The sequence below is a fragment of the Portunus trituberculatus genome, unplaced genomic scaffold (genome assembly GCF_017591435.1).
Source record: "Portunus trituberculatus isolate SZX2019 unplaced genomic scaffold, ASM1759143v1 PGA_scaffold_238__1_contigs__length_215716, whole genome shotgun sequence".
NCBI classification, from domain to species: domain Eukaryota; kingdom Metazoa; phylum Arthropoda; class Malacostraca; order Decapoda; family Portunidae; genus Portunus; species Portunus trituberculatus.
The window spans coordinates 113,454-141,348 of record NW_025541406.1 but is presented as its reverse complement, the minus strand read 5'-3'; the positions used below and the strand labels follow the sequence as shown (position 1 = coordinate 141,348).

Here is a 27,895-nt window from a genome sequence, read left to right as displayed (position 1 = left end):
ACTAACCTGATCGCCTCTTCAAAATTTTCCATTTTAAAATGTTTGTATGCCATGAATTTGTTCAATTTTTCTAAATTGATCACCAATCTGTAACCCCCACTTGTTTTCTTCCTCAAGAAAACGGGTGAAATAATCTGGTGATCCTGTCTGTGAGTCTCTTTGATAACCTTTAGACTTAATAACTTCTCAATCTCCATACTCAAGATAACTTTTTCCTCCTCCCCAAATCTGTATTCTACTTCCTCAGAGAATAAATGTCCTATTTTATCTTCATCTATCTCAAGATGACAATGTTGAACAGTGTCTAGGATGAAGGGGTCACTGGTAAGTTTACACCACTCGTCAACAAACTTGTGAAGCTGCCCTGCTTCAAATTCTTGTCTTACCTGGATTACTGCCGGGGGTTGTTGAGTCCCCAGCCTCTCCAGTTTTTTGAAGATGAGTGTCCCCTTGGAGAAAAAGATTGCTGGTCCCCTCTGGTGCCAGCTTTGCGTTGCCCGTAAGGTTTAAACCGTGAAGACATTCCCCGTAAACCAGACTTGCCAAAGAAGCTCCGTTGCCTGGTTCCACCAAACTTCCCAAAACCTGGTGACCAATAATGGAAAGGCTTTTTGTTGGAGATTTTGTTCTTCAGCCTCTCAGCTTCATCAATCTGCTCGGCAGCCTGCAAAAGATCGTCCCCAAATAATAAACCTGTCATGGGTGCCTTATCATAACACAAGTGTGAGTACTTTTGATTAATCTCATGCTTGATGTGCCGCCTGGTTAGGTTAGTGCGGAGGTTGGCATTCCCCAGTATTGCCAAAGCGCCATTGAGCATAGCTACCTCCCAACCAATAACAGGGTTCCCGTCCTCCAAGGCCAACTTATCCAGCACAGATAGAGACTTAACGAGGATAGTGGCAGCTTTGATAATATCCTTACCTACCTCTTTGAGTCTGAAATCAGACTTCTTTGCCTCCGTGGACAGAGCATCCAACACCTGTGTGTTGCACTCCACGGAATCAGCCCCGGGCAATTGCTAGGCCGCTTGGTAACCTCAGCATCTAAAACGTCTTTATAGTCTTCTTCCATCATGCCGTGACCAAACAGGAGGTTCATCATGGCAGCAACAGGCTCCTCAAGCTCCTCAGCACACTCAACCGTGGGACCAAAAGATTTTGCCGCCTGTAGCAAAATACTGCCTGTTTGAGCCTCTTCTTGAATTTCTCCTTCCTCAGCACTCACATCCTGTTTGGACTCAGAAAAACCTCCCGCAGCACGGGGAGGAGGGGAAGCAGAGCGAGCATGTCCCACGCCTGAGTCTTTACCACAGCCAAAACCAGAGAAAGAAGGGCCAGGTTCCGAACTCACATGAGCAGCACTATCACTCGCCATGTTTTTATCACACTTAAGTTTGTTCACATCCTCCTGAAGGGCAGCCAAACCCCCCCAGCAGCAGGGTCAGTGGCAGCCGTGGGGGCAGCCCTCTTATGTGATGTGCCATTGGCCACGCTCTTGGATCCTGATGAAAGCCTCCGATCATTCTTCCACTTGGAAGAATAGCGGCCCCTAGTCTTGCTACCATCAGTAGAGACTTCGCTTTTGGGGATCCTGTGGAGGGATTGGAAAAATAGGACAAGATACAAAAATGAGATTGTGATCGGAGGAGCCCAACGGAGATGAAAGGGTGCCAGCATAAGCAGAATGGTTAGAGGTGAGGAAGAGATCAAGAATGTTGGGCGTGTCAGGAATACAAGTAGGGTGTTGCACCAGTTGCTCTAGGTCATGGAGGATAGCAAAGTTGAAGGCTAGTTCACCAGGGTTGTCAGTGAAGGGAGAGGAAAGCCAAAACTGGTGGTGAACATTGAAATCTCTAAGAATGGAATTCTCAGCAAAAGGGTAGAGGGACAGAATGTGCTCCACTTTAGAAGTTAAGTAGTCGAAGAATTTACTATAGTCTTGCATCAACAAACCCATCTGAGTATAATTAGTAATTCAGTTTCTGACTTTAGAAATATAAGGACTGGAGTTCCTCAAGGCTCAATATTAGGACCTTTATTATTTCTACTATATATCATTGACCTTGTTGAATCCTTTAAAATCTTAAAATTCACTCTTTTTTTGCAGATGACACCAATATTACTCATTCAGATACAGACATCAATAGTTTTGCAGAAACTGTTAACACTGAATTAAAACACATATCATCTTGGCTACTTTCTAACAAACTATCCTTAAACATTTAAAAAACTAAACATTATTTTTTTGTTGCAAATGATATTGAAATATTTATACATGACAAAAAATTGATAGAACTTCTACGATGAAGTACCTTGGTATATGTGTATAGACCATGAATTAACATGGAAAGACCACATAAACCATATTACAGGAAAAATCTCTAAATTTATCAGCATTATTTACAAAATTATGCATTTACTACCTAGAGAAACCCTAATCACATTATAGTACACACTTATCTATACATATATCCAATACTGTAACCTTGTTTGGGAGATGGCATTTAATAAAATTATCAACCCACCACTTATTATTCAAAAGCGAATTATTCGGATGATAGACGGTGTAGGATATTATGACCATACAGATCCATTATTTAAAGCACATAGTATTCTCAAAGTGTTGGATATTTATCACCTAAAAAGTTTTAAATTTATTCATAGTCAATTACAGGCAGATACTTTACATTCATTTATGTAGGCATCAAATATACACATTATAAACACCAGGTGCAGAGCACACATTAGACCCCCATTCACCATCCCCACAATTTGAGGCATAGCAGCGATTTGCAACATATTACAGTTGCATCAAATGGAATGCCTTACCTGATATCGTCAAACCACAACAAAACCTTGTTTAAAATTAAAGCTAAACAGTATATTTTGAACAGCTATCTTACATAAATTAGGAAACAATCTCTCTCTCTCTCTCTCTCTCTCTCTCTCTCTCTCTCTCTCTCTCTCTCTCTCTCTCTCTCTCTCTCTCTCTCTCTCTCTCTCTCTCTCTCTCTCTCTCTCTCTCTCTCTTAGTACCATATTAGATTCTTTACTGAGCAAACTTTTTTATATTCATATTAATATATGATTAATCCAATATAAAACATAAAATAAAATAAAATAAAACAGTATATGAAATATATCTGTATATGTTGCTCTGGAATATGAGTATATGAATGCTTGTGTGTGTATATGAGAACATAATTGTTTATGTACTGTTCTGTACCTGATACAGGCAACCCCCGCTTAACGAAGGGGTTACGTTCCAGAAAAACACTTCGTTAAGTGAACCAATTATAACATTTTTGACCCCTGACTTTTTTTTTTTCTTTTTTTATAGACTTGAACTTACATTGAGAGTAAACAAAGTGAGAATGCATCATAGTATAGTAAAAGGTTTAATGAAAGTAAAAATTATGAAGTTAAACATTTAAGCAGTTTAATTATGATGTACACTAATGTATCCATGTAAATAACTTTATGGCTGATGATCTTAAATTTATGAAGGGAGGGAGAGTCTTCTTCTTGGAGGTAGGTTGGGGCCATGCAGGCTATATGTCACAGCCTCTAGTGCCCCAAAAGTGCAGTATGCGGTGGCCTGCAGGTGACACTGAGACACAACAAGGAAGGGAGAGTGGAAAGACACTAGCCGGCAACTGTGGGATGTCAACAAACTGCACATCATTGTACCGCATACAAAACTTACATACCATTTAAGCATCTTATTTTACAACAAATTATAAGTAGTAGTGCAAATATTACTTACACATTCAGTCAGAATCTGATGAGTAGCTAGTGCTTATGACGTCTGGTGAGTCTTGGTCACGGGGGAATGAAGTGGACGCCACAGGAGAGGAGGGGGTGTATGACCTTAAAGAGATGGACTGAGCAATATCTCTTGAGAGTGACGGTGTTGGTGACACTGATGATTTGGTGGAAGGAGTGGATGGCCTGAAGTAAGACTCGATTGATGGTTGTGTAGCCTTGCGTCTTCGCAGCCAATATTTCTTTGTAACAACCGAGTGCTTTTTCTATCTCGTGGCCTGCAGTAGAACTCCTGGCATAATTTGGATCCACTTCTTTCAATGAATCAATGGCACTCTCTATTTTGCAAAAAAACTCTTGCAAAAAATTAATTGTTAGTACTTGTTCTTTCTCAGGTTCAGTCGTTTCCTGGTGGGCTTGCTCATTTAACATTTCCTCAAGTTCTTCGTTAGTCAGGGGTTACCTGTGGCTGTCCAACAACTCCTGAACATCATCTTCATCCACCTCCTCAAAGCCAGCACGGTGTGACAACTGAACAATGTCTTTACGGTGATGCTGACAGGGACGAATCCAGTAAAGTCAGCGACCACTTCAGGCCAAACTTTACTCCAGGCTGCATTCATAGTTTTGTTATCCACCTCATTCCATGCCGTTGTGATGTTATCAATCCCTTTCTTGATGTTACAATTCGGCCAGTATTGCTGGATGGTGACCTCAGGATTGCTGTCCAGTGCCTGCACCAGCTGAGCTATAGTGCATCACTGGTAATAGGCTTTAAAGGTGGTAATGACAGTCTGATCCATGGGCTGGATTAAGGATGTAGTATTTGGTGGCAAAAAAAGGACTTCTATGTTATCAGCCCAATCTTCCATGGCACGTGGGTGGCTTGGTGCATTATCAATGAGCATCAGGAATCGGTTAGCTATGTTATATGCTGCTGCATATTCCTTTAATGTTGGTGAGAGATACTCACTCACATAATCGTGGCAAAGGGACGAAGTGAGCCAGGCCTTCTTATTTGATTTCCAAATAACTGGAAGTTGTGCCTTTGTGAAGCCCTTCAGTGCCCTAGGGTTCTCTGACTGGTAAATAACGAGAGATTTCAGCTTTAGGTTGCCCTCAGCATTACCCCCGAGTGTGAGAGTTAGTTTATCCTTGGCTGTCTTAAATCCTGGAGCTTTCTTTTCTTCCTGGGAGATGAAGGTCTTTGATGACATTTTTTTCCAATACAGGCCAGTTTCATCTAGATTAATTACCTGTTTACTACAATAGCCACCACTAGAGATATGCTGCTTTAAGACAAACAGAAATGCATCAGCAGCAGGATGATCAGCACTGGCAGACTCACCTGTTATCTGTATGTTGTGTAAACCAGCTCACTTACGGAAACGATCAAACCACCCCTTGCTTGCACCAAAGGGAGTCTGCTTTTTCCTCCTCAGGTAATTGTGCTTGGACATCTTCCCAGAGTGAGTGTGCCTTGGCAGTGATGAGCACGGTAGATACAGCCATGCGGCGACGTACCTGGTCATTAATCCACATTTCCAAAAGACTTTCCATTTTCTCCATTGCAAAGTCACGAGTACAGGTGGTTCTTTTCGCTTGTAAGGAAATTAATGTCTCACCAGCCTTCTTAATAGAATCTGCTAACTTGAAAATTGTAGACACAGTAGATAGAGGTAAGCCATGGTGGCGAGCAAGGCTAGTAGTTTTCTCACCTCTCTCGTGTCTGTGAATTATATCGAGCTTCACTTCGAGAGTAAGAGATTTCCTTTTCTTCTTTGCAACGGTAGGTGGCATTGCAGGGCGTTTTGGTGGCATGTTGAGCGTGAGATGAGGAGCTGGTGCTGGACACTGTTATTGTTTTGAACCAAGAGCGGGGTAGGGAAGGCGAGTGAGAGTGGTGCACCTGTTGTCCACGAGAGGCGCTGGTGTATTCAAAAGCCTGTCAGCTTGCGTGATACGGCAGGGCTTTTAAACTTGGAAAAAATTACCTGGATAAAACTTTGTTAAAGCGAGTTTGGTGTTTGTTAAACGAGCAGATGGTAGTAAAATGAAACCTTCGTTGTAGCAAAATTTCGTTGTTTGAACCTTCGTTAAGCGGGGGTTGCCTGTATATGAAATTATCGTACTATAAGCATTAGTGGTAATGTAAGATACTCTGTTTGTGAGCATATGAAGTGCATGTCTAACTGTGTTTTACAGCTAAACTATCAAGTATAATTGTAAGATTAAACGAGTACTTACCAAGTATGAAGTTTGATTGTAATTTCACGAACATTCAACGACGTCACAGTGGTGTACAATGAGATGCCATGCTACCATTCCGCCATCAGTCACTTTAGAGAGGAGGTTTGAGGAAGCAGTTGCAAATTACCGCAAGGACCCTTTGCCCTAAAATGAGGATCACAAAACAGACAGGGTAGGGAGGGAGGGCATTGTACACCACTGTGATGTCATTGAATGTTTGTGAAATTATGATCAAGCTTCATACTTGGTAAGTACTCGTTTGATTTTACAATTTCACGTCACGAATTTCAACTGACGTCACAACGGTAGCCAACAAGAGCTTTAGAGAGGTTCCTCAAACCTACTAAAATACAAAATCCAGGGAAAAAACGAAATGCAATACCCAGAACGTTGGTAAGGAAATTACCAAAATAGCAAACATAAGACCCATCCCATGTATTTCAGGACAGTATCACAAAAAATCCCAAGAACCTTCCACAGGGTACAGAACAATTTTTGCCCCTAAGTTTATGCCACAACCAAGTACATATAGTGTATATATTTCTTGAACATTATGGGACCCAGTCTCCAGAAACTTACAGAAAAAAAAATTCTTTCCCCACTTCGCAAACCTAAGAAGGGGGGTTACAAACCCTTACAAAATTTAACATGAGAAAAGAACAAATGCATTACGACAAAACTGCCCTAGCAAACTGGACCTGCTGGGCAAGAGGCTTCTGATAGTGTCGGGTAAAAGTAGACTCCCTCGCCCATCCAATGGTGGAGACTACTGTAGCAAGAGGCAACATCCGGGCTGCTTTACTGGAAGAGGCTGATCTAGTAGAATGGGGAGAGAAGACAGTAATGTCAATGCCAGCAGCTCCCATCACGTCTCTCACCCAACGACGCATTGTATCCCGGGAAGCCAACCGAACTGGATGTCGTGTAGTCAGGAAAAAACCCGTAAGTGACCCACGGATGGAGCTAGTCCTATCTAGATAATACTTGATAGTGTCAACAACACACAAGCGGCTGTCATGTGGGTAGGCATCAAAAAACAAGCCTGACATGTGGACCCCAGGACAAGAAGTTTTTAATAAGTCTCCAATCCCAAAACCAACCCGAGACTCTTGTGACAGACACGTTTCTAAAATCTAGTAAATGTAAGGTCTGACTGCGGTGGCCTGACAACAAAAGCATAAGAATAACTAGTTTCCTTGACAACTGAAGAAGAGACAAGTCCACAGTAAGGCCAAGACCACAGATATAATCCAACACTACCAGAGGATCCCAAGTTGTATGGGAGCGAAGAAGAGAAGGTCTCTCTAAGAAAACTGCCTTCATAAACCGAGAGCCTAACGGATGTTGTCCTGCAGGATGACCATCAATAGTAACAATAGCAGAGATGGCTGAACGGATTGTATTCATGGAGCTGTATCCCCGACCTGTGCTGCGTTGATATTGTAACAAAAGGTGATTCAACAGGATACTCACAGGTGGCTGAAATGGATCAGTTTCCCTTCAGAGGCAAAACAACAACCAGCTGCTGATATGCGGCCTATATTGTGCCCTAGTACTAGTTCTCCAGGAACGAAGGAAAAACTGGGCAACCTCCTGTGAAAGGCCACGACGCATGAATGCTGCCCGGAGAGCACCATTGCTGTCAAAACCAACTTCCGAGCTCGAGGGTGTGTTAGAGTTGGTTGTTGAGGGAGAAACAGAGGACAGTGTGGAAGCAAAACTGGATCAGCTGCCAACAACTGAAGGGCCGTTGGAAACCACACTTGTGTCGGCCAGAGTGGAAGAATCATCAGAGCTGTTGCTTTGTCGTCCTGTAGTTTCCGGAGAACTCTGGAGACAATGCTGAAAGGTGGAAATGCATATAAGCTCCTACCACCCCAATCCAAGGTGAAGGCATTAATGCACATAGCAGATGGGTCTGGCTTCCAGGAGACATAGGCAGGCAATTTGAGCATTTAAGCGAGTGGCAAAAAGATCGATAGCTGGAGTATAAAAAGCTGACAAATTCTGTTAAAAATATCGGGTTGTAACATCCACTCACCATCCATCCTACTAACTCTGGACTCCACATCAGCTGTCACATTGTACAAACCCTGTATATGCTGTGCTGACAGGGTAATATTCCTAGATGCAGCCCACTCATAAATCTGCACTGTAAGGGCATGAAGATTAGGTCTTGTACTGCCACAACGATCTATACAAGCAACTGCAGTAGTGTTGTCAGAACGGAGTCGAATATGGGAGCCAGACCTATCCCTACACAGGGACTGCAAGCCCAACAGAATGGCCTTCAACTCTAGGATGTTTATATGATCCAGCTCCTCCTGGGCCCAGTGACCTCCAGTTGTGACGTGTTCCATTGAAGCGCCCCAACCAGTCAGACAGGCATCTGGAAACAACTCACAATCTGGGGAAGAAGAGAGGAGAGACTTCTCCTGAAGGTCTATATTGGCCACCCACCAAGCGACCAAATGTTGGGCATGACAATCCAAAGTAATAAACTTGTCAAAATCACCACAGGACCAGGCGAGACCCTGGTCTTGAATCAACTCCAGATACCTGTAATGGAGAGGAGCTAACTCTACTGCAGGTGCAGAGGCCACTGTCAAACCAATAAAAGATGATAAGTCCCGTAAAGTGACATTACCCTTAAGTAGCAGCAAGCCTTGTTCCTTGATGCGCTCTTTCCTACGAGATGTTAAGGTGGTAGTCATGGCAACAGAGTCCAACACCACACCAAGGAATGTAACCTCCTTTGTAGGCTCCAGAACCGACTTCCGCACATTGACAGTGAGACCCAGGGAATCAAAGAAATGCAAGGCATAGCTGACCTGAGCCTGTAAAATCTCTACTGATGAAGCAATGAAAAGAGTCATCCAAATAACATAACACGACCATCCCAAGGGATTGCAGGTAAGAAAAGACAGGTTTCATTAACTTTGTAAAAATGCGAGGGGCAGAAGATAACCCCTGTGGGAGGCAAGTAAATCTGTAATAACGAGAAAAGACAAGTTTCATTAACTTTGTAAAAATGCGAGGGGCAGAAGATAACCCCTGTGGGAGGCAAGTAAATCTGTAATAACGGCCCTTCCACATAAACTGTAGCCATTTCCTGTCTTCAGGCCTAACATAAATGGAGTAATAAGCATCCTTAAAATCCACTGTAACAAAGAAACAGTTAGGGTAAATTAAAGGTATGACATCCTTCAATGTATCCATCTTAAAATGTAAGTAAGGTGCATGAAAATTAAGGTATTTTAAATTTAGAATGACTCTTGCTGGGCCAACTGGCTTGATGATAGGAAAAACATTTAAAAAGAAACCATGAACATCAGGTAAACAAGGTTCCACAATTGACTGGATAAGGAAGTGATGTAAAGCATTGTCCAAAGCCCAGTCATCGGCTTGAGACAGGGTTAGAGGACGAGGAGGTACAGTCTGAATAGGCAAAGACACAAAATCAAGAAATTTCCCCCTCACCACATCATAAATCCAGGAATCTTGAGTCAGAAACCTCCACATGGACTCAGCAGAAATAATCTTACCTCCTCTAAAATTATCAGGAGTATTAACTAATTGTGGAATTGAGGAACTCACCAGAGGGGTTAGTGCTGGTGTAGCTTCGGCCTGTGCATCCCCCTCCCCTGGGGAACCAGATGTCTTGGAGGAAGGGCGGAAAGACGGCCGGCCCAGCCGACCTGCCTTGTGGATCTCCTCACACTTGCGGGTCACATCAAAGAGAGATAACTCCTGCTGACCCACCTCACACTCCCATTTGCAGAGATCGACCATGGCCGAGTCACGGACATGGATTCGGGCAACATCCTTCCGCAACTGGTTGAGGTAATTTACTGCTGAAGTAAGAAGGCGCAAACAATTATTAAGGCCATCTAAATAACACAACAAGCTCTTACCTTTCTTTTGTCCAATATCATTACCACACACAGCAATGGGAACTATTGCCTTTGTCAACAGGCAGTTAGTCTGGAAAAGCTTGGCATCTACCAGCCTTCCATTCACACTCATGGCCTTGGTTATAGCCGCGTTTGTCACAGGCATCGTGAGGTTCGGCACATTACTCGGGAGCTTAATCTTTGCACACGTTAACTTCACACTCTCAGACACAGGCCGTTGGCGAAGGCTGGCATTGAGGATAGTGGCCAAGCTGTTGGCCAGCGGCTCTCCCTTCTCCTCCTCGCCATGGAAGTGGCCAAAAAGGTCGCCCAAAGCCCTCAGAAAATCTTCATCCACATCATCGTCACGGGTGAGGTGGTCTAACCCGTCAAGAGGGTCTGGCTGGCTAGCAGGGGCATCCCCCACCTTGTCTTCAGAAGACGAGAGGGCATGAAAACCACTAAAGTCATTCCCAGTGTCCATAGATGCATCCGGCAGTGCCGGGGTCCTGTTCAGCTTTTCAATAAGGCCCGACACTAGGCTAGACAGCCTATCCATGGCAACTCTGTCCCCAAACACAGCAGACTCTGACGTGGCGCCTGCCGAGCTCGGCTCCAGGAGTGACGGTGGTGAAGCGCAAGGTGGAAGAGGAGTGGAATCATCCACTGAGCACCGCTTTCTTTTCTTGCCATCTGAAGACGACGAAAGGGAGGGGGATTGAGGAAGAGACTGCTCCGTGCCCGACATCACACTGCGCAATAAAAGAGACAGAGACAAGACGGTCATAATACACCATATGGCATCACCGTAAGGCGACATTAACCCCCGTACAAACTCCACACTGCTTGTCTATCAGAAATATGTAGTCCATCGATGTGCTTTTCACCCACAGTCAACTTAGGACTGTATAGGAGAAAGCTTACCTAGCGAGACGTTGCTTGGAGTAGAACGGAGCAGAAGCGGCTAGATGCATGACTGCGAGGAGGTAGCAACCGACTGACGGTGGAATGGTAGCATGGCATCTCGTTGGCTACCGCTGTGACGTCAGTTGAAATTCGTGACGTGAAATTGAGATTTTCATAGGGCCTGTAAAAAACGGCTTCATTTCACTTGCCCAGCCACTGTCAAAAAATCTTTATAATAACATACACTGTTGCTTTGTCATGGCAAAATAAACTGTTGAATTTGAAATTTGAATTTGAATATTCAGATTAGAAGATGGGGGACAGTGAAGTGTCATTGGAGAAGATGAGATAGGTGTCTGGAAGGTTGTGTTGAGTTGATAGATGGAGGAATTATAAGATCATCATAACTTGCCTTGGTAAGTGTGCAATGATCGTGGTTCCTCTTAGGCTGTGCTGTTCAACCATGAGTGGTCATGTGTGATTTACGGTGCGCCGATACCAAAGCCAGATTTCATCCGGAGTTGGAGACGAGATGAGATGATGTGGTGGATCGCATCACCAGAAAAACAACCACTCATAAAGCAAAACATTGAATTTAGGTTATCAAATAGTTGACAAGGGTTAATGACAATTAAAATTCTTCGTAATGATGTTTTCCATGCCCTTGCTGGCCTAAACCCTCAGAAGGCTTATGGTCCTTATGTGGTCCCTCCTATTGTTCTCAAAAATTGTGCTTTCTTGCTTGCACCTTGCCTAACTAAACTTTTTCAACTTTGTCTATCGATTTCTACCTTTCTTTCTTGCTGGAAGTTTGCCTACATTCAGCCTGTTCCTAAAAAGAGTGACCGTTCTAATCCCTCAGACTGCTTTAAACTCTTGCTTGTCTAAAGTTTTTTAATCTATCCTGAATGGGAAGATTCTCAAACATCTGTCACTTTGCAATCCTCTATCTGATCGCCAGTATGGCTTCTGTCAAGGTCGCTCTATTGGTGATCTTCTGGCTTTCCTTACTGAGTCTCGGTCATCCTCTTTTAGATATTTAGGTGAAACTTTTGCTGTCGCGTTAGACATATCAAAAACTTGTGATAGAGTCTGGCATAAAACTTTGATTTCAAAACTGCCCTCCTACGGCTTCTATCCTTCTTTCCGCAACTTTATCTCAAGTTTCCTATTCGACTGTTCTATTGCTGCTTTGGTAAATGGCCACTGTACTTTTCCTAAATCTATTAACAGTGGTATTCCTCAGGATTCTGTCCTATCACCCACTCTCTTTCTATTGTTGATTAATGACCTTCTTAACCAAACTTCTTGCCCTATCCACTCCTACACTGATGATACCACCCTACATCATTCCACGTCCTTTCAGAGATGACCAACCTTTCAGGAAGTAAACAGATCACACAGGTACACCACAGAACGCTTGACTTCTGATCTTTCTAAAATTTCCGATTAGGGCAGAAAAAATTTAATAGTTTTCAATGCTTCAAAAACTCAATTCCTCCATCTATCAGCTCAACACCACCTTCCAGACAACTATCCCCTCTTCTTCAATGACACTCAACTGTCTCCTTCTTCCACACTGAATATCCTCAGTCTGCCCTTTACTCATAATCTTAGCTGGAAACCTCACATATTATCTCTTGCTAAAACAGCTTCTATGAAGTTAGGCATTCTTCAACATCTCTGCCAGTTTTTCTCACCCCTCCAACTGCTAACTCATAACATAACATAACATAATATAAATAATAGGATAACAAAGGGCCACCAGGGCCCATCTAGGTTATCCTGTATCAGTCACACAGCGACCTCATCATCAGTACTTAAAGATACACTTACAAGTACACAATACATTATATACTAATTCTAAATATTCGGCCCATTAACAGGGCTAAGTCCTGCAGCGAATTCCTCTACAATCTGTGATCCCCATACATGGGGATCATGTCTTGTTTAACTATAGTAAATTTTTCATAAAAACTATCATGCAGCGCTATACATAATTATAAATCTAATAGATTTAAGTGCTTATCTAATCTGTTTTGAAACATTGTCAAACTAGTGCTATTTACAACCCTCCCTGGCAATGCATTCCAGAAGTCTACCACCCTATGACTAAAGAAATATTTTCTTATATCTAACCTGCAGCCTTGCTTTCTAATCTTTCTGCTATGATTTCTAGTCCTACTTCCCTCCTCTAAAGTAAAGAAGGATCTCACATCTATGTAGTTTGTATCTGAGAACATTTTAAATAACTCTATCATATCCCCTCTTATACATCTCCTCTCAAATGAAAACATGTTTAATTCCTTAAATCTATCTCTATACTCCAGGCACTTTAATGCTGGTATCATCCTAGTTGCTCTTCTCTGAACTGCTTCTAACATGTTGATATCCTGCCTATAATGGGGTGACCAGGCCTGTATGCAATACTCTAAATGGGGCCTAACATAGGAATTATATAAGCTACGCACCACTTCCTTAATTTTATAACTAACATTTCTATTTATAAAACCCAGGGTCCTATTTGCCCTATTTCTTGCTTCTAAACATTGCTTTGAAAATTTCATAGTCCTGTCTATCATTACTCTTAAATCCTTTCCTCCTCTACTGCCTCTAGCCAACATCCCTCCATCTCATAGCTAAAGTTTGTGTTGTCTTTACCTAAATGCATAACCTGACACTTTTTAGAATTAAACTCCATCTGCCACCTGTCTGCCCATGCTATCAGCCTGTCCAGGTTTCATTGTATTCTGTAATTGTCCTTTTCACCCTGTACTGCACATGCTATCTTAGTATCATCTGCAAACTTTGATACTTTGCTACTAATTCCTATATCTAAATCGTTAATGTACACCAAGAAAAGAAGAGGTCCTAGCACTGATCCTTGGGGTACCCCACTAACCACTTCCTTCCACTCAGACATTGCTCCATTTAATACTACTCTCTGTTTTCTATTAGAAAGCCATTCACTAATCCAATCAACTAACCTACCCCCTATCCCATGTAGTCTCAATTTGTACACTAGCCTCCTATGCGGTACCTTATCAAACGCGTTGCGTTTATATATAACATCTATGCTATTTCCATCATCTAACTCCTTGGTAATATATTCTAAGATATCGAGCAAATTTGTAAGACAGGACCTCCCTGATCTAAAGCCTTGTTGGGTATCTCTAATTAACCTATTCTCATTTAAATGCTCCCAAATACTACCCTGAATGATTTTCTCTAGTATCTTACATACTATACTAGTTAAACTGATCGGTCTATAATTATTCGCATCATCCTTCCTACCTTTTTTAAATATTGGTGTAACATTAGCTAATTTCCAGTCCTGAGATATCTCAGCAAACCTAAGTGATCTTTCAAAGATTAACTTATGTGCTTCAGAAATACTGTCTACACCCTCCTAAGTACTCTGGCATGTAGCTCATCAGGACCACTAGCTTTCCTATCGTCAATTTCAAGAATAAATTTCCTAATAATTCCCGGTTTTATATCAATATTTTCTAAAGCTCTTAAACTACTCGTTGCACTGTTTGTAACAGGATTTCTTATTCTTTCCCTAGTAAATACTGAAGAAAATTGTTCATTCAATAATTCTACTATGTCTACATTTTGATCCACTACTACACCATCTTTTCTGAGTGATCCTATCCTTATTTCTTTTATCACTGACCTTGTAATAACTATATATTTTTTTTGGATCTTTACTCCCAGCTCTAGCTAGTTTTATCTCTGCCTGCCTTTTACTTTTTTTTATAACCTTACTCAAATCATCCCTGACCTGTCTGTACCTAATCAAATCTACATCTTTCCCACTTTTCTGCAACTCTCTATATGCCCTCTTCTTTTCTCTGATCTGTCTACCAATCTCGTGAGTCCACCATAATGGCTTCCTGTTTCTCTGCCTTATATCTTTGTAAGGGATACACTGCATCACTATACCCTTTACTACAGGGGTTCTCAAACTTTTTAACTCGTCGACCCCCCAGTGAGACTTCAAAATTTTCATCGACCCCCTAGCTTTAAATTAAAGAAAAAAAAAAATACCAATGTCAAAAGCAATAGTAGTAGTAAGTAGTAGTAGTAGAAGTAGTAGTAGTAGTGGTAGTAGTAAGTAGTAGTAGTAGTAGTAGTAGTAGTAGTAGTAGTAGTTGACATGCAGTACGTATTATAAAATCGTTAAACACAGTATGAAAATATGTCGAAGTGTGCAGTATATGCAACAATTCTCAGTGCAACATACCTTTTCCTCCTTCAATGTTGACATCATTAATGTGAAGGATGTGCCTGATGGGCCTCAACAAGGATGCTGATTTTAGGTTGCAGGTTGGTGAGCTTCAGCCGTAGGTCGCCTCGTTCTTCCAAGCTTAGTCTATTCCTCTGCTTTGTTAAGACTGCATTTGCATGACTGAAACCAGCTTCAACCATGTATGAACTTGGGAAAGCAAGTAAAAGTGGCTCAACCACTGCACAAAGCTGAGGATATTTAGCAACGTTGTTCTCGTTGATCCAGAATTCACGGAGGCCTTTTCTTCTGAACAAGGCACTTGCTTCCAGGTCTACAGTCATGTCAATGAATTCTTCCTTCAAGTGTAATGGAATGTCTGCATTCCCTATCTCAACATCAAACGGTGTTAGGATCCATTCAGGCACATTCATTTTCTCCAGGTCTTCAAAGCGCACTTTAAAGTCTTCAATTAAATTCTCCAGATGAGTTATGTATGTTTCTAGGTCACCATCAGAAATTTTTCACTTTGTACCTGTTGTAAGTTTGAAAAATACTGAAAATCTCTACGGGCCAGTGAAGCTCTGAACAAGCCAAGCTTGCCTTGGAATCCCAGTAGAACTGTCCTGGCCTGAATGATGGTAACATCTTTACCCTGCAGGCATTTTTGTGTCTCATTAAATTTAGAATAGAGGTCTGCCAAATAGAAAAGGGCATTTTTGCATTTTTTCAACTCTTCACATAGAGATGAGTCCACGTCTGCCAGGAACTGAAGAGTTGAGCTGTACAAGTCAACAAGTCTTTGTAAGCTGTGACCTCTAGACAGCCACCTTACATCAGTGTGCAGGAGCAATTGGTTAAACATGTCATCATTCTCTTCGCACAGCAGTGCAAACAATCGCGAGTTAAGTGGATGTGCCTTGATTTTGTTAATTGCCCTGATGCACACTTTCAAGGCATCATGCAGTTCACCACTGAGTTTCTTGGCTACAAGATGTTGCCTGTGCAGTACACAGTGTACAGTACGTATATTAGGCACTTTTTCTTTGAGTAGGCTTGCAAATCCTCTGTACCGGCCAATCATTGCTGGTGCACCATCAGTAACCACTGCAGTAATATTACTGAGAGGTATGTTGTGCTTTTCAAAATACTGCTGCACACATCGTAAAATTGTTTCACCTTTGGCATCAGCTGTGAGATATTTAGCAAACAAAAATTCATCAATTATGTCCTTTTGACTTTGACTGTAATACCTCACATATGCCATGAGAAGATTAGAGCTGCCAAAAGTTGATTCATCAAGTTGTAGAGACAACTTACTATCCTGAAGTTCAGACACCAAGGTTTTCAACATTATCTGCCATTTCATCAATTCTTCTTTGCACTGTACTGTTACTTAATGGCAAATTTTTCAAAACAGAGCTAGAATCCTTCTTCATAACAGTTTCTATAACTTCTTTAATGGCTGGGATTATGAGTTCTTCACCAATAGTGTGTGCCTTTCCTTTCTTTGCTATCATGAGGGAGATGTTGTATGAGGCTTTTAAACCTCCTTCAGTATCAGCACTGGCGGGGGCTTTGAAAAAGGTCTTGATACTTGATCGACCCTTGAGTTTTCTTTCAGTGTCTTGAAATAGTCAAGGTCTTTGTGTTTCTTATCAGAGTGAACTCTTTCAAGGTGGTCCTTCATCTTTGCAGGTTTCATGGCATCATTACTGAAAGTCTTTTCACACAAGAGACATAATGGCATGGTGTCATTGCTTAATGAAGTAATGAATCCATATTTCAAATATTCCTGAGAATACTGGCGGCATTTCTTCTTAGCAGCTACATCAGCCATTATGTCTATTACACACAATTTTCAATGCGTCACAATAATCAATTCACGGACCAGTTACGGGAGCTAAGAGTACACTGAATGCGAGCAGCGAGACAGCGAGATGTGTGGGTGGGCGGGGTGGGAATACGCTCGCTCACTCAGTACAGGACAGAGACAGGAATGCTTCCTGTACGGACCCTGGTACGGGCAGTAGAGGTGCGAGACAAGGAAGATTGGTTGAATGTAGTGTTGCCAGCACTGCTAAAATTTCCTATTGTTTGAAATCAATAAATTATGTTTTTTTTTTATTTAATGGTGCCCGATATTCTTCAGATGTTTACAAATTATAATCTGGGATTTCTAGTCGGGGGCTTCAAAGGTCCCTTCGACTCCAGCAGTACCATTTACTGACTCTTCGATTATTCATCGACCCCCTTTCGACCCCCTGGATATTCATGGACCCCTTGGATGGTCCCATCGACCCCTGGGGGTCGATATCGACCACTTTGAGAACCCCTGCTTTACTACAACCTTAAAAATATCTCACATCTCCTGTGCAGTTTTATTTCCAAAACTATCTTCCCAGTTTACCTCTCCTAATAACTGACGTAACCTACCATAATTGCCTTTCTGATAGTTTGGAACTCTAGTCTTATTCACTATATTATCCCTACTGGAATTAATGATAAATCTAATTATATGATGGTCACTGTTTGCTAAAGTCTCTCCTATCTCAATTTCCTTTAAACAATGCTCAATATTTGTTAGTACTATGTCTATAACCTTCCTCCCCCTAGTAGGTTTATCTACCATCTGCACTAAATAGTTATCCTGAAAACTTTCCATAAACTTATTTTCACTAGCATCCTACCATCCTCTCCCAGTTTACTGACTTAAGATTAAAATCCCCTAAGATAATTGTCTGACTAGTACACCCCCTATTTATCTCATCTACCATAAGGTTGTCTACATCTGCTGACTGGTTAGGTGGTCTATAAAAACCTCTTACTCTAATAACCTTACTTTTGTTTACTCTAACATCCAGCCATAAGGACTCTACTCTGTTATATACCTTAATACTATTAACCTGACTGGAAATGAAGGATTTTTTTACATAAATAACTACTCCTCCACCTATCCTACCAATTCTCGGGTGTAAATACATGTGCAAGGGCATTATCTGTCCTTGTATGGAGTACTCTTCGCATGTTTGGGGGGATTCCACTCATACAGCTTTGTTTGATAGGGTGGAATCAAAAACTTTTTGTCTCATCAACCTTCCCTCTTCTGACTGACTGTTTTCAGCCTCTTTCTCACTACCAAAATGTTGCATCTTTTTCTATCTTTTATCATTATTTTCATGCTAACTGCTCTGTTGACCTTGCTAACTCCATGCCTCCCCTCCTCTTGCAGCCTCACTGCACAATGCTTTCTTCTTCCTCTCATCCCTACTCTGTCCAGCCCCCTAATACAAGAGTTAACCAGTATTCTCAATTATTCATGCCTTTTGCTGGTTAAACTCTGGAACTCTCTACCTTCTTCTGTATTTCCATCTTCCTACAACTTGACTTCCTTCAATAGAGAGGTATCAAGACATTTGTCCCAGGCTTTTAGCTAATTCTTTTAAATCTTTTAGGGAAACTGCAGTTCCAATGTTTTTTTGTTTTTGTTTTTTTTTTCTAATATTTTGTTGCCCTCAGCTGTTCTCCCTCTTGCCTTTTGCTGGTTAAACTCTGGAACTCTCTACCTTCTTCTGTATTTCCATCTTCCTACAACTTGACTTCCTTCAATAGAGAGGTATCAAGACATTTGTCCCAGGCTTTTAGCTAATTCTTTTAAATCTTTTAGGGAAACTGCAGTTCCAATGTTTTTTTGTTTTTGTTTTTTTTTTCTAATATTTTGTTGCCCTCGGCTGTTCTCCCTCTTGCACAAAAAAATATGTTATACCAGTTGCTGTAGATCATGGAGGATAGTAATGTTCTTGAATTTGAGAGAATTATTAATGACTAAGTTTTTAGATTAAATGAGTACTTACCAATTGTGATATTTGTTTGTAATTTCACAAACTTTCAAAACTGTCACTAAGGCATTAAATGAAATGCTTGTGATGCAAGCCACACACCAATCCTTCATAGACTAGATTTGAAGAGTTAGGCAGAATGTTATCCCAAACATTTGAGGGCCGGTAGGTTGGGCTTCCTCACTCAGGGCAAAGGTTTCCTAGTGGGTGGGCTTTGAGATAGGAGGTACCACAAAAAGTATCCCCTTTAACCCATAAATTCCCGTGAAAAGCCCACATGGTGTAAATAAAAAAATAAAAAAAAAACAAGCACAAAAAGAAAACTCAGGGTAGGGCAGGGGAGGGCATTTAATGCCTCAGTGACAGAGTTTTGAATGTTCCTAAGTCACAACAAAACATTACACTTAGTGAGTATTCATTTAATCTAACAATTTTACTTCACAATATTTAAAACTGACATTATTACCACAATCAATGAGAGCTTTAGAATGCTTCTATAAGAACATTGATAAAATTTTTAAGCATCAAAAGGCATTATGCTTCATAAGGAAAACAATAAAGTCTGCGTCCAAAAATCATTGTGTATTAAAAAAAGCCCAAACCACCAATACACCAACTAAAGAAAATCCACACCATTGTAAATGAGATACAGAATTATATGAAGTTCATAGTCTCTGTGACAAAACAAAAACTAACATCCTATGATAATACAGCATTAGTAAACTGTCCATGTTTGCCTAAAGACTTACTGTAGAATTAAGTGTGTAATCAATACCTGCAGCACTCATAAAACATACTCATCCCTCATATTGTTAGAGTGCCTTTTGAAATTATACTTTTAAAGTGGCATCTTAACATTTTATTATCTTTAAGGAAAACCAGTAGCTTCAAATGGATAAATCAAGGAAGACTCATGTTTAACAATCTGACTGTAGTTTTAGAAAAACACAGTTTTTTTTATTATGTATTTTCTTAACTATATGTACTTTTACACAATATAGAATTATTAAAAATATTCTATTCCAGAAAGGAGATGGGACCAGGTACTCCAGGTCAGGTCGTCTCACTAAGCCAAAATTCAAATTGGATGATTCCCTGAACCGAGCACTGTCTTTCAATGTGGAGACAGATATGCGGGTGCTGGTGATCCTGGAGGCCAGGAGGGATGGGGTAAGGACTTAAGAAGTGAAGTAAAACATTACATAGTGGAATAGAAGAATATAGCTTGTATATATGTAGTAGTCACTTATGTAAGGATATACTACATGCTTTCTTTTACTGTTAATTTTTCTTCCTATGTCTTTTTCATTAATTATTTTTTCTTTCCCTATGTTCTACCATTCTTTTCCTTCTTTTTATTAGTTGTGATGTGGACAAATATAGTGATAACAAGACAGCAACATCATTCTTTTAAGTCTCTCACTTGCCTTTTCTTAATGCATAGTACTATATACAAAAAATTTAGGGTCACAAAACTCAAGGTATTGAAAACATTGAAAAATACATATGTATTCTAACCACATATCCTAGAACTGTATGTGTATTTTGTTCTCACATTGAGTTTCATGCAATAATGCAAAGCTGTTGCACATCCTACACATCAATAACTGAATGAATGTGTTTCGTCCTTACCTCCAGCACAATATAAAAGTACACCACCACCATGTCTAGAACTATGTGAATATGTCTCATCTTCACATCTGGTATGATGCAGTGGTGCCTAGCTGTCACATCTACAAATGTATCAATGTGCTTTTATCTTCACATCCAATGTTAGGCAGTATTGCAGTGATAGGGTGCTGGCCTTTTGCACTTCAGGAAGCAGGTTTGGACCTGGATACATGCCACACGAGGTGATACAGGTGGACTTGTTATCTTCACTTGGTTCTGTCACTCCTCAGGATTTGGCCTCCCAGGCAGGCCAGGTTTTGCTGTTGGAGGGTCAACTTGCTGCCATGTTTGCCCATGGCTCTCCACTGCAGTCTGTGCTTTTTGATATCATTGCTTCTCAAGTAAATTCATGTCTTAATAATCTTGCTAAGCTTCCAGGAAGTTCATTGTCTCAGGCAGAGTGTCTGGCTAGCTCTAGACCAGTGGTTCTCAAACGTTTTCATGAGCGACCCTATTTGGAACATTTCATTCCTTCGCGACCCAGAGTAAAGTAAAGAGAAAGAAAATGTACAATGATTTATAGTTATATACACGAGCCTGCATGGGCCCACTGCCAGTCCAACATACGCGTTTGATACAGGAGTCATTCCTGTCAGAGACACCATTATGTGGTGCCCAGGAGGAGGGAGGTGGGGGGAAGATGAACATACATAACAAAAGTAATTTGTGGTTAAAGAAGAATAATTCAATTTAGTAACTGAAATACACTGAGACACTGAAAGCATGTTAATGTTCCTGTGTCCCTGCGACCCATCAAAATTGATCTCGCGACCCAACTTTGGGTCGCGACCCATAGTTTGAGAACCACTGCTCTAGACCAACCTCCCCAAAGCTCATGGCACCTAGCAGAATGCAAGAGGCACTCCTAGCTGAGGGAGCATGGGGAGGTAGCCTGGGACACAAGCCATTTAGTGTTTGCTCGGGTAAGTGTGCCAAGATGGCGGACGCTCCATCATTCACAAAACGGTCCCAGGCCGAGGTGGGGGGGAAGTGTGAAGCATGCCTCTCTGTCGCTTCCTTTGGCCTGGGACCCAGATGTGGATATAAGTGAAGTTCTTGGCCCACTAGCCCATCTTAGACCCTTTTTTTTGGATGAGGGTCTGACTGCTTGTGGCAATATGGAGTGTTAAGCACATCCAGCCACTCAGTCCAAGAGAGGTGGGGTGCAAGAGACAGCATCATGTCACCCCTCTCCCCCGTCCATGGCACCCAAATGGGGGAATTGGTAGATGGTAAACCCCCCTTAGCTGTGCATCGTCACCACTGTTTGGCTTTACAACAATCTTCACAACAACCTTAGCACCTCCACAGTGCGGGTTCGGTGCATGGCTCTCACTCCTCTTTCCGTGTTCCTTCCACCTCTTGTCCATCCATGTCTCTGGGTGGGTATTGGGAATCAGTCAGTGGGGAAAAGGAGGACAGTTCCTTGGGTTCAGACAACAGTCTTCCAGAGTCTTCCCCTGCCTTCACAGCCATGATGGACTTAATCTGTGAGAAGTTTCCAGAAGCTTGTGGTCCAGTGGTACAGGACTCCAGCCCCCTTCTCCCAGGCATGCAGAGGAGTGAGGTTTTTGCCACCACTCCTCGCTTAGTTGTGCACATCCCATAGATTTCATGATGTCTCAAGTCTTAGAGGTGTTGACATGTCCTCTAAGCCTTGGTTTGCCAAGTTTCCTGCTAGCTGATACTACAGAAGTTATAGGACTAGCATTGAGGAAGGGAAAAGCCTTCCTGCAAAGGTGAACTCTGATTTGGTTCAACACCTGACTGTGCGTGGTGACCTGCAGGTCTCGCTTTCTCAAAGGGAGATGATGCGCCTTGAGGAGGCTCTTCTTACCACTCAGGATGCACAGAAATTCCCGTTTTGGTTAATGGGTACCTTCTTTTCCCTCATGTCATCAGGTGAGTGCCCATCTGCTCATGGGTTCATGCTACATCAACTTACACACAGCATTCAATGAGCTATGGTGGACCAAGCCAGGATCACGGTCTTTGCTCTTGCCAACACAAGGGCAGTGAGGAGGGAGTCCTATCTCTCACATCTTCCACACTGGTTCAGTTTAGCTTCTAAGGCCCAGCTACGCCATTCAGACATGGACTTGGACCTGCTGCTCAACTCGGTTATTGTTGAGAAGGCCATGGGTCAAGTGCAGCAGGCGGCTTCGGTTTCACTCAATGAGGCAGCAGTCAAGGCTCTCATCAAAGTGAATCTTGCCCTCGTCCCGGTCCAACCGAACAACGGTTCTCCAAACTGCACTTCCACCCTCGCACTTTCCACAATTCCGGATGTCCGTCTTCAAGACAGTCAAAGAACCAGACATTTCAGAAATGACTCCCCTTCTTCAACTTCTACTCGACAGATTCCAAGCGAGGCAGGGATCTGGTGGAGGAAGCAAGAGCTCTTCTTAACAAGGGCGCAGTGGAGGAAGTTCCTTCTACACCTGGGATCTACAGTCGGTTGTTTGTGGTTCCCAAGGTGACGGGAGGTTTTCGTCCCATCATCAACTTCTCCTTCCTCAATCAACATATTATCACAACAAAGCTCAAGATGGAAACCATCTGCACGATTCTGGCTGCCATCTGCCAAAACAATTGAATGGTGTCCTTCCAACACATCCTCCAGGGCAAGACGGTGGGAGTGTTTGCAGACAATATCACGGCTCTGGCATATCTCTCTCACCACAGGGGCACTCACTTTTCGACACTCAATGACAAGGTGTAGCAGACATTGTGTTGGGTGGAGGAAAGAGCTATTTTTCTCAAGCCTCAGTTCATCAGTGGATCTCTCAGCCAAGAGTCACAGGTCATTTCCACAGAGTTGACTCTTCACCACAATGTATGTAGAGCCCTGTGGCGACTTTGGGGGATGCCTCTCATGGATCTCTTTGCCACCAGCCAGAACTTCAGGCTCCCTGCATTTGTCTCTCCATTCCCAGACCCCATGGCCATTGCCATGGATGCCTTTCTCTTCCCTTAGGACCACATGGATCTATACAACTTTCCACAGTTTCTGGCAATCAGGCAACTTTTGTCCAAGCTCCAGTTGTCACAGAGGACATCCATCATCCTCATTACACCATTCTGGCCACACAAGGAGTGGTTCCCATATCTGCTATAGGCTACCGTCGACACTCCCCGCCTCCTCTCGACACAGACAGACCTTCTGCGGCAGTCCCACTACCATCACTTCCACGCCTATCTCCACGTGTTTCAGCTGAGCATGTGGAAACCTGCCAGCGATTCCTCTGTTATCAAGGCTATTCCCGAAGATTTGTGAAGTTCCTGATGAGATCTCGATGACATTCAACCATTGTGAACTACCAATGTAAGTGGAACCATTACTATCAGTGGTGTCAACAAGAGGGGCACACTGCTTCAATACCCTCCAGTCAAAAATTTGCTAACTTCCTTCTCCACTTGTATAAGGACTGATATCTTTCACTATCAGTGGTGAAAGGATACAAGGCTATACTCAACATCTTCCACCTGAAAGGTTTTAACCTTTCTTCTCAACCTGTCTTACGGGAGGTCATTCACACCTGTGGGCAGGCCAATGCCCACAGTGCTCCCATGAAATGTGGATGTTGTCTTACAGCACCTTGTTGGTGCTCTCTTTAAGCCGTTAGACCAGTCCTCTCTCTGGTTCTTGACCCAGAAGACTCTCTTTCTTCTGGCTCTGGCAACAGCCAAGAGAGTTAGGGAAATTCAGGCTCTGTCCACTCAGGTTGTAGTTCAGGGCCATGATATGGTGCTGTCTTATCTTCCTGAATTTTGTGGCCAAGATGGAGACTCCATCTAATCCACTTCCCCAGGAGATTGTCCTGACAAGTCTTTCAAAGACTGTCTGCTCTGATGATGACGAACGGTTCCTCGGTCTCTGTGGTGGTACCTTCACAGGGTACGGTACCCATCTAGGCCTAGGCATCTTTTCCTCTCAGTCCGGAACCCCACTCGCCCTCTCTCCAAGACAGTTATCTCTTACTTCCTCCAGCAGTTGATATGGGCTGCTCATGAGATTTCCTTGATAATCTGGAACCTACACTCCAGATAAGAGCACACAACATGCAGAGTTTGGCAGCATCACTACTGTGGTCCACTAATAAGGCAGTGGCTGACATAATGGCAGTGGCCTGCTGGCGAATGCAGTCAGTTTTCATCCCTCACCACCTTAAGGCAGTCCACAGGCTCTAGGATGGGATCTTCTCCCTGGGACCTGTTGCGGCAGCTGGTAGCGTCATCCCTTAATGTCTGCTGCTTTGTGCCACACCCTTCTTCACTCTGAACCAGTTTGAGGATCATGGCATGGATCTATTGGGAGATGCTATACTGCCTAAATATGGGATTCTGCCTATAATAGAAGGAATAGGTCATATGTGAAACAAATGACATTTTTATAACTAAAGTGTATTTTTCACTTACCTGCTCCTTCAACACACACTCCCGCCCTTTCTCCCCATGCAATGCTTCTCTTCTGAGTTTTTTCTCAAGGTCATAGAGTAGTGGGGTGTGAAGATGGCTACCACAGGGAGGAATAGGAAAACAGCACATCGACTTGCACACAGGGGGGATTGATTTTTTAGTCATTGACAGATGCAAGGAGACAATGAGTTCATTGCCTATAGTAGGAGGAACAGGTAAGTAAAAAATACTTTTTAGTCATAAAAATGTCATTTATTCTTTCTTTGCACTTCCACTGTGAAATGTAGAATTAATCCTTAGTCTGCTTTATCCACAGGACAAATTCAACGCTACTATGCTAGAGAAGCTGGTATTCTATGACAGCTTTTCCTATGAGTTGCTGCACCAAATGGACATTAATATGCTTGTTGAAGGTGACATTGAGACCAACAGGCTGAGTGTCAGCATTGACCGAGATGTTCTCAACATTGTCTCACATAAGGGCACCCAACATACTGTCCTTTCATTCAGACTTAAAGAATGTTTTTCCAAAGATGAAGACAATGAGGAGTGTGTGGAAAGGAAAGGGATTTTAATAAAATCCAGTAGTCACAATTTCAAAACAAGAAAAACATTACCAGTGTCAAACGATGATGACTACAGAGGAGGAAGAAGGACCACACGAAGGGGACTAACCAAAAGGATGCGGAAAATTAGAAGTGGAAATAACAGGATGAGCAGCAAAAGGAGATCTTCAAAAAAGAGTTCCATTAATGAAAGTGACGATTCATCTGATTGGACTCCTTGAAATAATTGTAAATGAGAGATAAATTATACTAAATCATTTCCATTAGATATTGTAATTTTAACATTTACATGTAACTTTTTATACATTAATTCAGTTACACTTTATGTGATACGCAGCTAAGGACAAAGTGAGATGCAGCTTCCAGCAGGATTGGAACTTTAATGCTGAAAGTGCTTATAGAACAAAAGAAAATATGGATGTAGCTTCAAACTAAAATTAGCAAAAAAAAGATCAACAAATAGCAAATGGAGCAAGTGAAACAAATTGGTATAAAGAACATAGTATGATATTTTTCTTTATATTTTGAAAGAATAGATAAATAAATCTACATTCTCTCTCTCTCTCTCTCTCTCTCTCTCTCTCTCTCTCTCTCTCTCTCTCTCTCTCTCTCTCTCTCTCTCTCTCTCTCTCTCTCTCTCTCTCTCTCTCTCTCTCTCTCTCTCTCTCTCTCTCTCTATATATATATATATATATATATATATATATATATATATATATATATATATATATATATATATATATATATATATATATATATATATATATATATATATATATATATATATATATATATATATATATATATATATATATATATATATATATATATATATATATATATATATATATATATATATATATATATATATATATATATATATATATATATATATATATATATATATATATATATATATATATATATATATATATATATATATATATATATATATATATATATATATATATATATATATATATATATATATATATATATATATATATACCTACCAAAACAATAACTTACTCCCAGTGAGATCTAATAGCACTAGTTCAGGAGGTGCTGTGAACCTTCCATTAAAGATAGTTGTGATCTTGTTGAATGTTTCCCTTTGTGTCTCACAACTCAAGGGAGTAGTTACAGCCTACCCTCTAAAGACAGCTCTCCTTCTTCACACAAAACTACATGCACTTACCACACATACACCCTTCACTCCAAATAAAATTTTAAAAGAAAAATGGGACCCAAAATAAACAACGCCTCGGAGTCCCTCTGGGAGGGACCAAAAATGTCCCCAGGTCGGACACCTCTCCTGTTGAAGACCACAAATGCCTTGACACCTCCCTCAACTTTTTCTACATTAACTTCTGCAACATTCGCAGTCTTAGATCTAATTTTCAATCTGTGGAACACCACCTCTCCTCTACTAAACCTCATCTTCTTTTCCTCACCGAAACACAGCTATCTGAGGCAACTGACAGTAGCCCCTTCTCTGTTCCCTCCTACTTTCTCTATTCTCATTTTCATTCCAAAGCTGGATGTTGCATCTATGTATGCAACTACTTAACTTGCTCTCGTGCCCACGCTCTTGAGTCTTCTGAATTTTCCACCATCTGGCTACGACTTAACAGTCACTCTCAAACTAAATTCCTCTGTGCTGTTTATCTCTCCCCTAACTCTTCTGACTATAGTAATTTCTTCGACTACTTAACTTCTAAAGTGGAGCACATTCTGTCCCTCTACCCTTTTGCTGAGATTTCCATTCTTGGAGATTTCAGTGTTCACCACAAGCTTTGGCTTTCCTCTCCCTTCACTGACCACCCTGGTGAACTAGCCTTCAACTTTGCTATCCTCCATGACCTAGAGCAACTGGTGCAACACCCTGCTCGTATTCCTGACCATTTTGGAGATACATTCTTGATCTCTTCCTCACTTCTAACTCTTCTGCTTATGCTGTCACCCTTTCATCTATCCTGAATAGGAAGATTCTCAAACATCTGTCACTTCACAATCTTCTGTCTGATCGCCAGTATGGCTTCTGTCAAGGTCACTCTACTGGTGATCTTCTGGCTTTTCTTACTGAGTCTTGGTCATCATCTTTTAGAGATTTCGGTGAAACTTTTGCTGTTGCGTTAGCCATATCAAAAGCTTTTGATAAAGTCTGGCATAAAGCTTTGATTTCAAAACTGCCCTCCTACGGCTTCTATCCTTCTCTCTGCAACTTTATCTTAAGTTTCCTTTCTGACCGCTCTATTGCTGCTGTGGTAGACGGCTACTGTTCTTCTCCTAAACCTATTAATAGTGGTGTTCCTCAGGGTTCTGTCCTGTCACCCACTCTCTTTCAGTTATT

At 41.7% G+C, this 27,895-nt stretch overlaps 1 protein-coding gene across 1 annotated transcript in view; it reads left to right on the top strand.

The window, feature by feature from the left end:
- LOC123500438 overlaps positions 1-26,122 on the top strand; it is a 76,673-nt gene extending 50,551 nt beyond the window's left edge. The window contains exons 2-3 of the mRNA XM_045249157.1: positions 19,913-20,056; positions 25,293-26,122. Coding sequence (XP_045105092.1) covers positions 19,913-20,056; positions 25,293-25,763 — 615 coding nt within the window. The 3' untranslated portion in view covers positions 25,764-26,122. The remainder of the gene's footprint in view (positions 1-19,912; positions 20,057-25,292) is intronic.
- Positions 26,123-27,895: the final 1,773 nt, after the last annotated feature.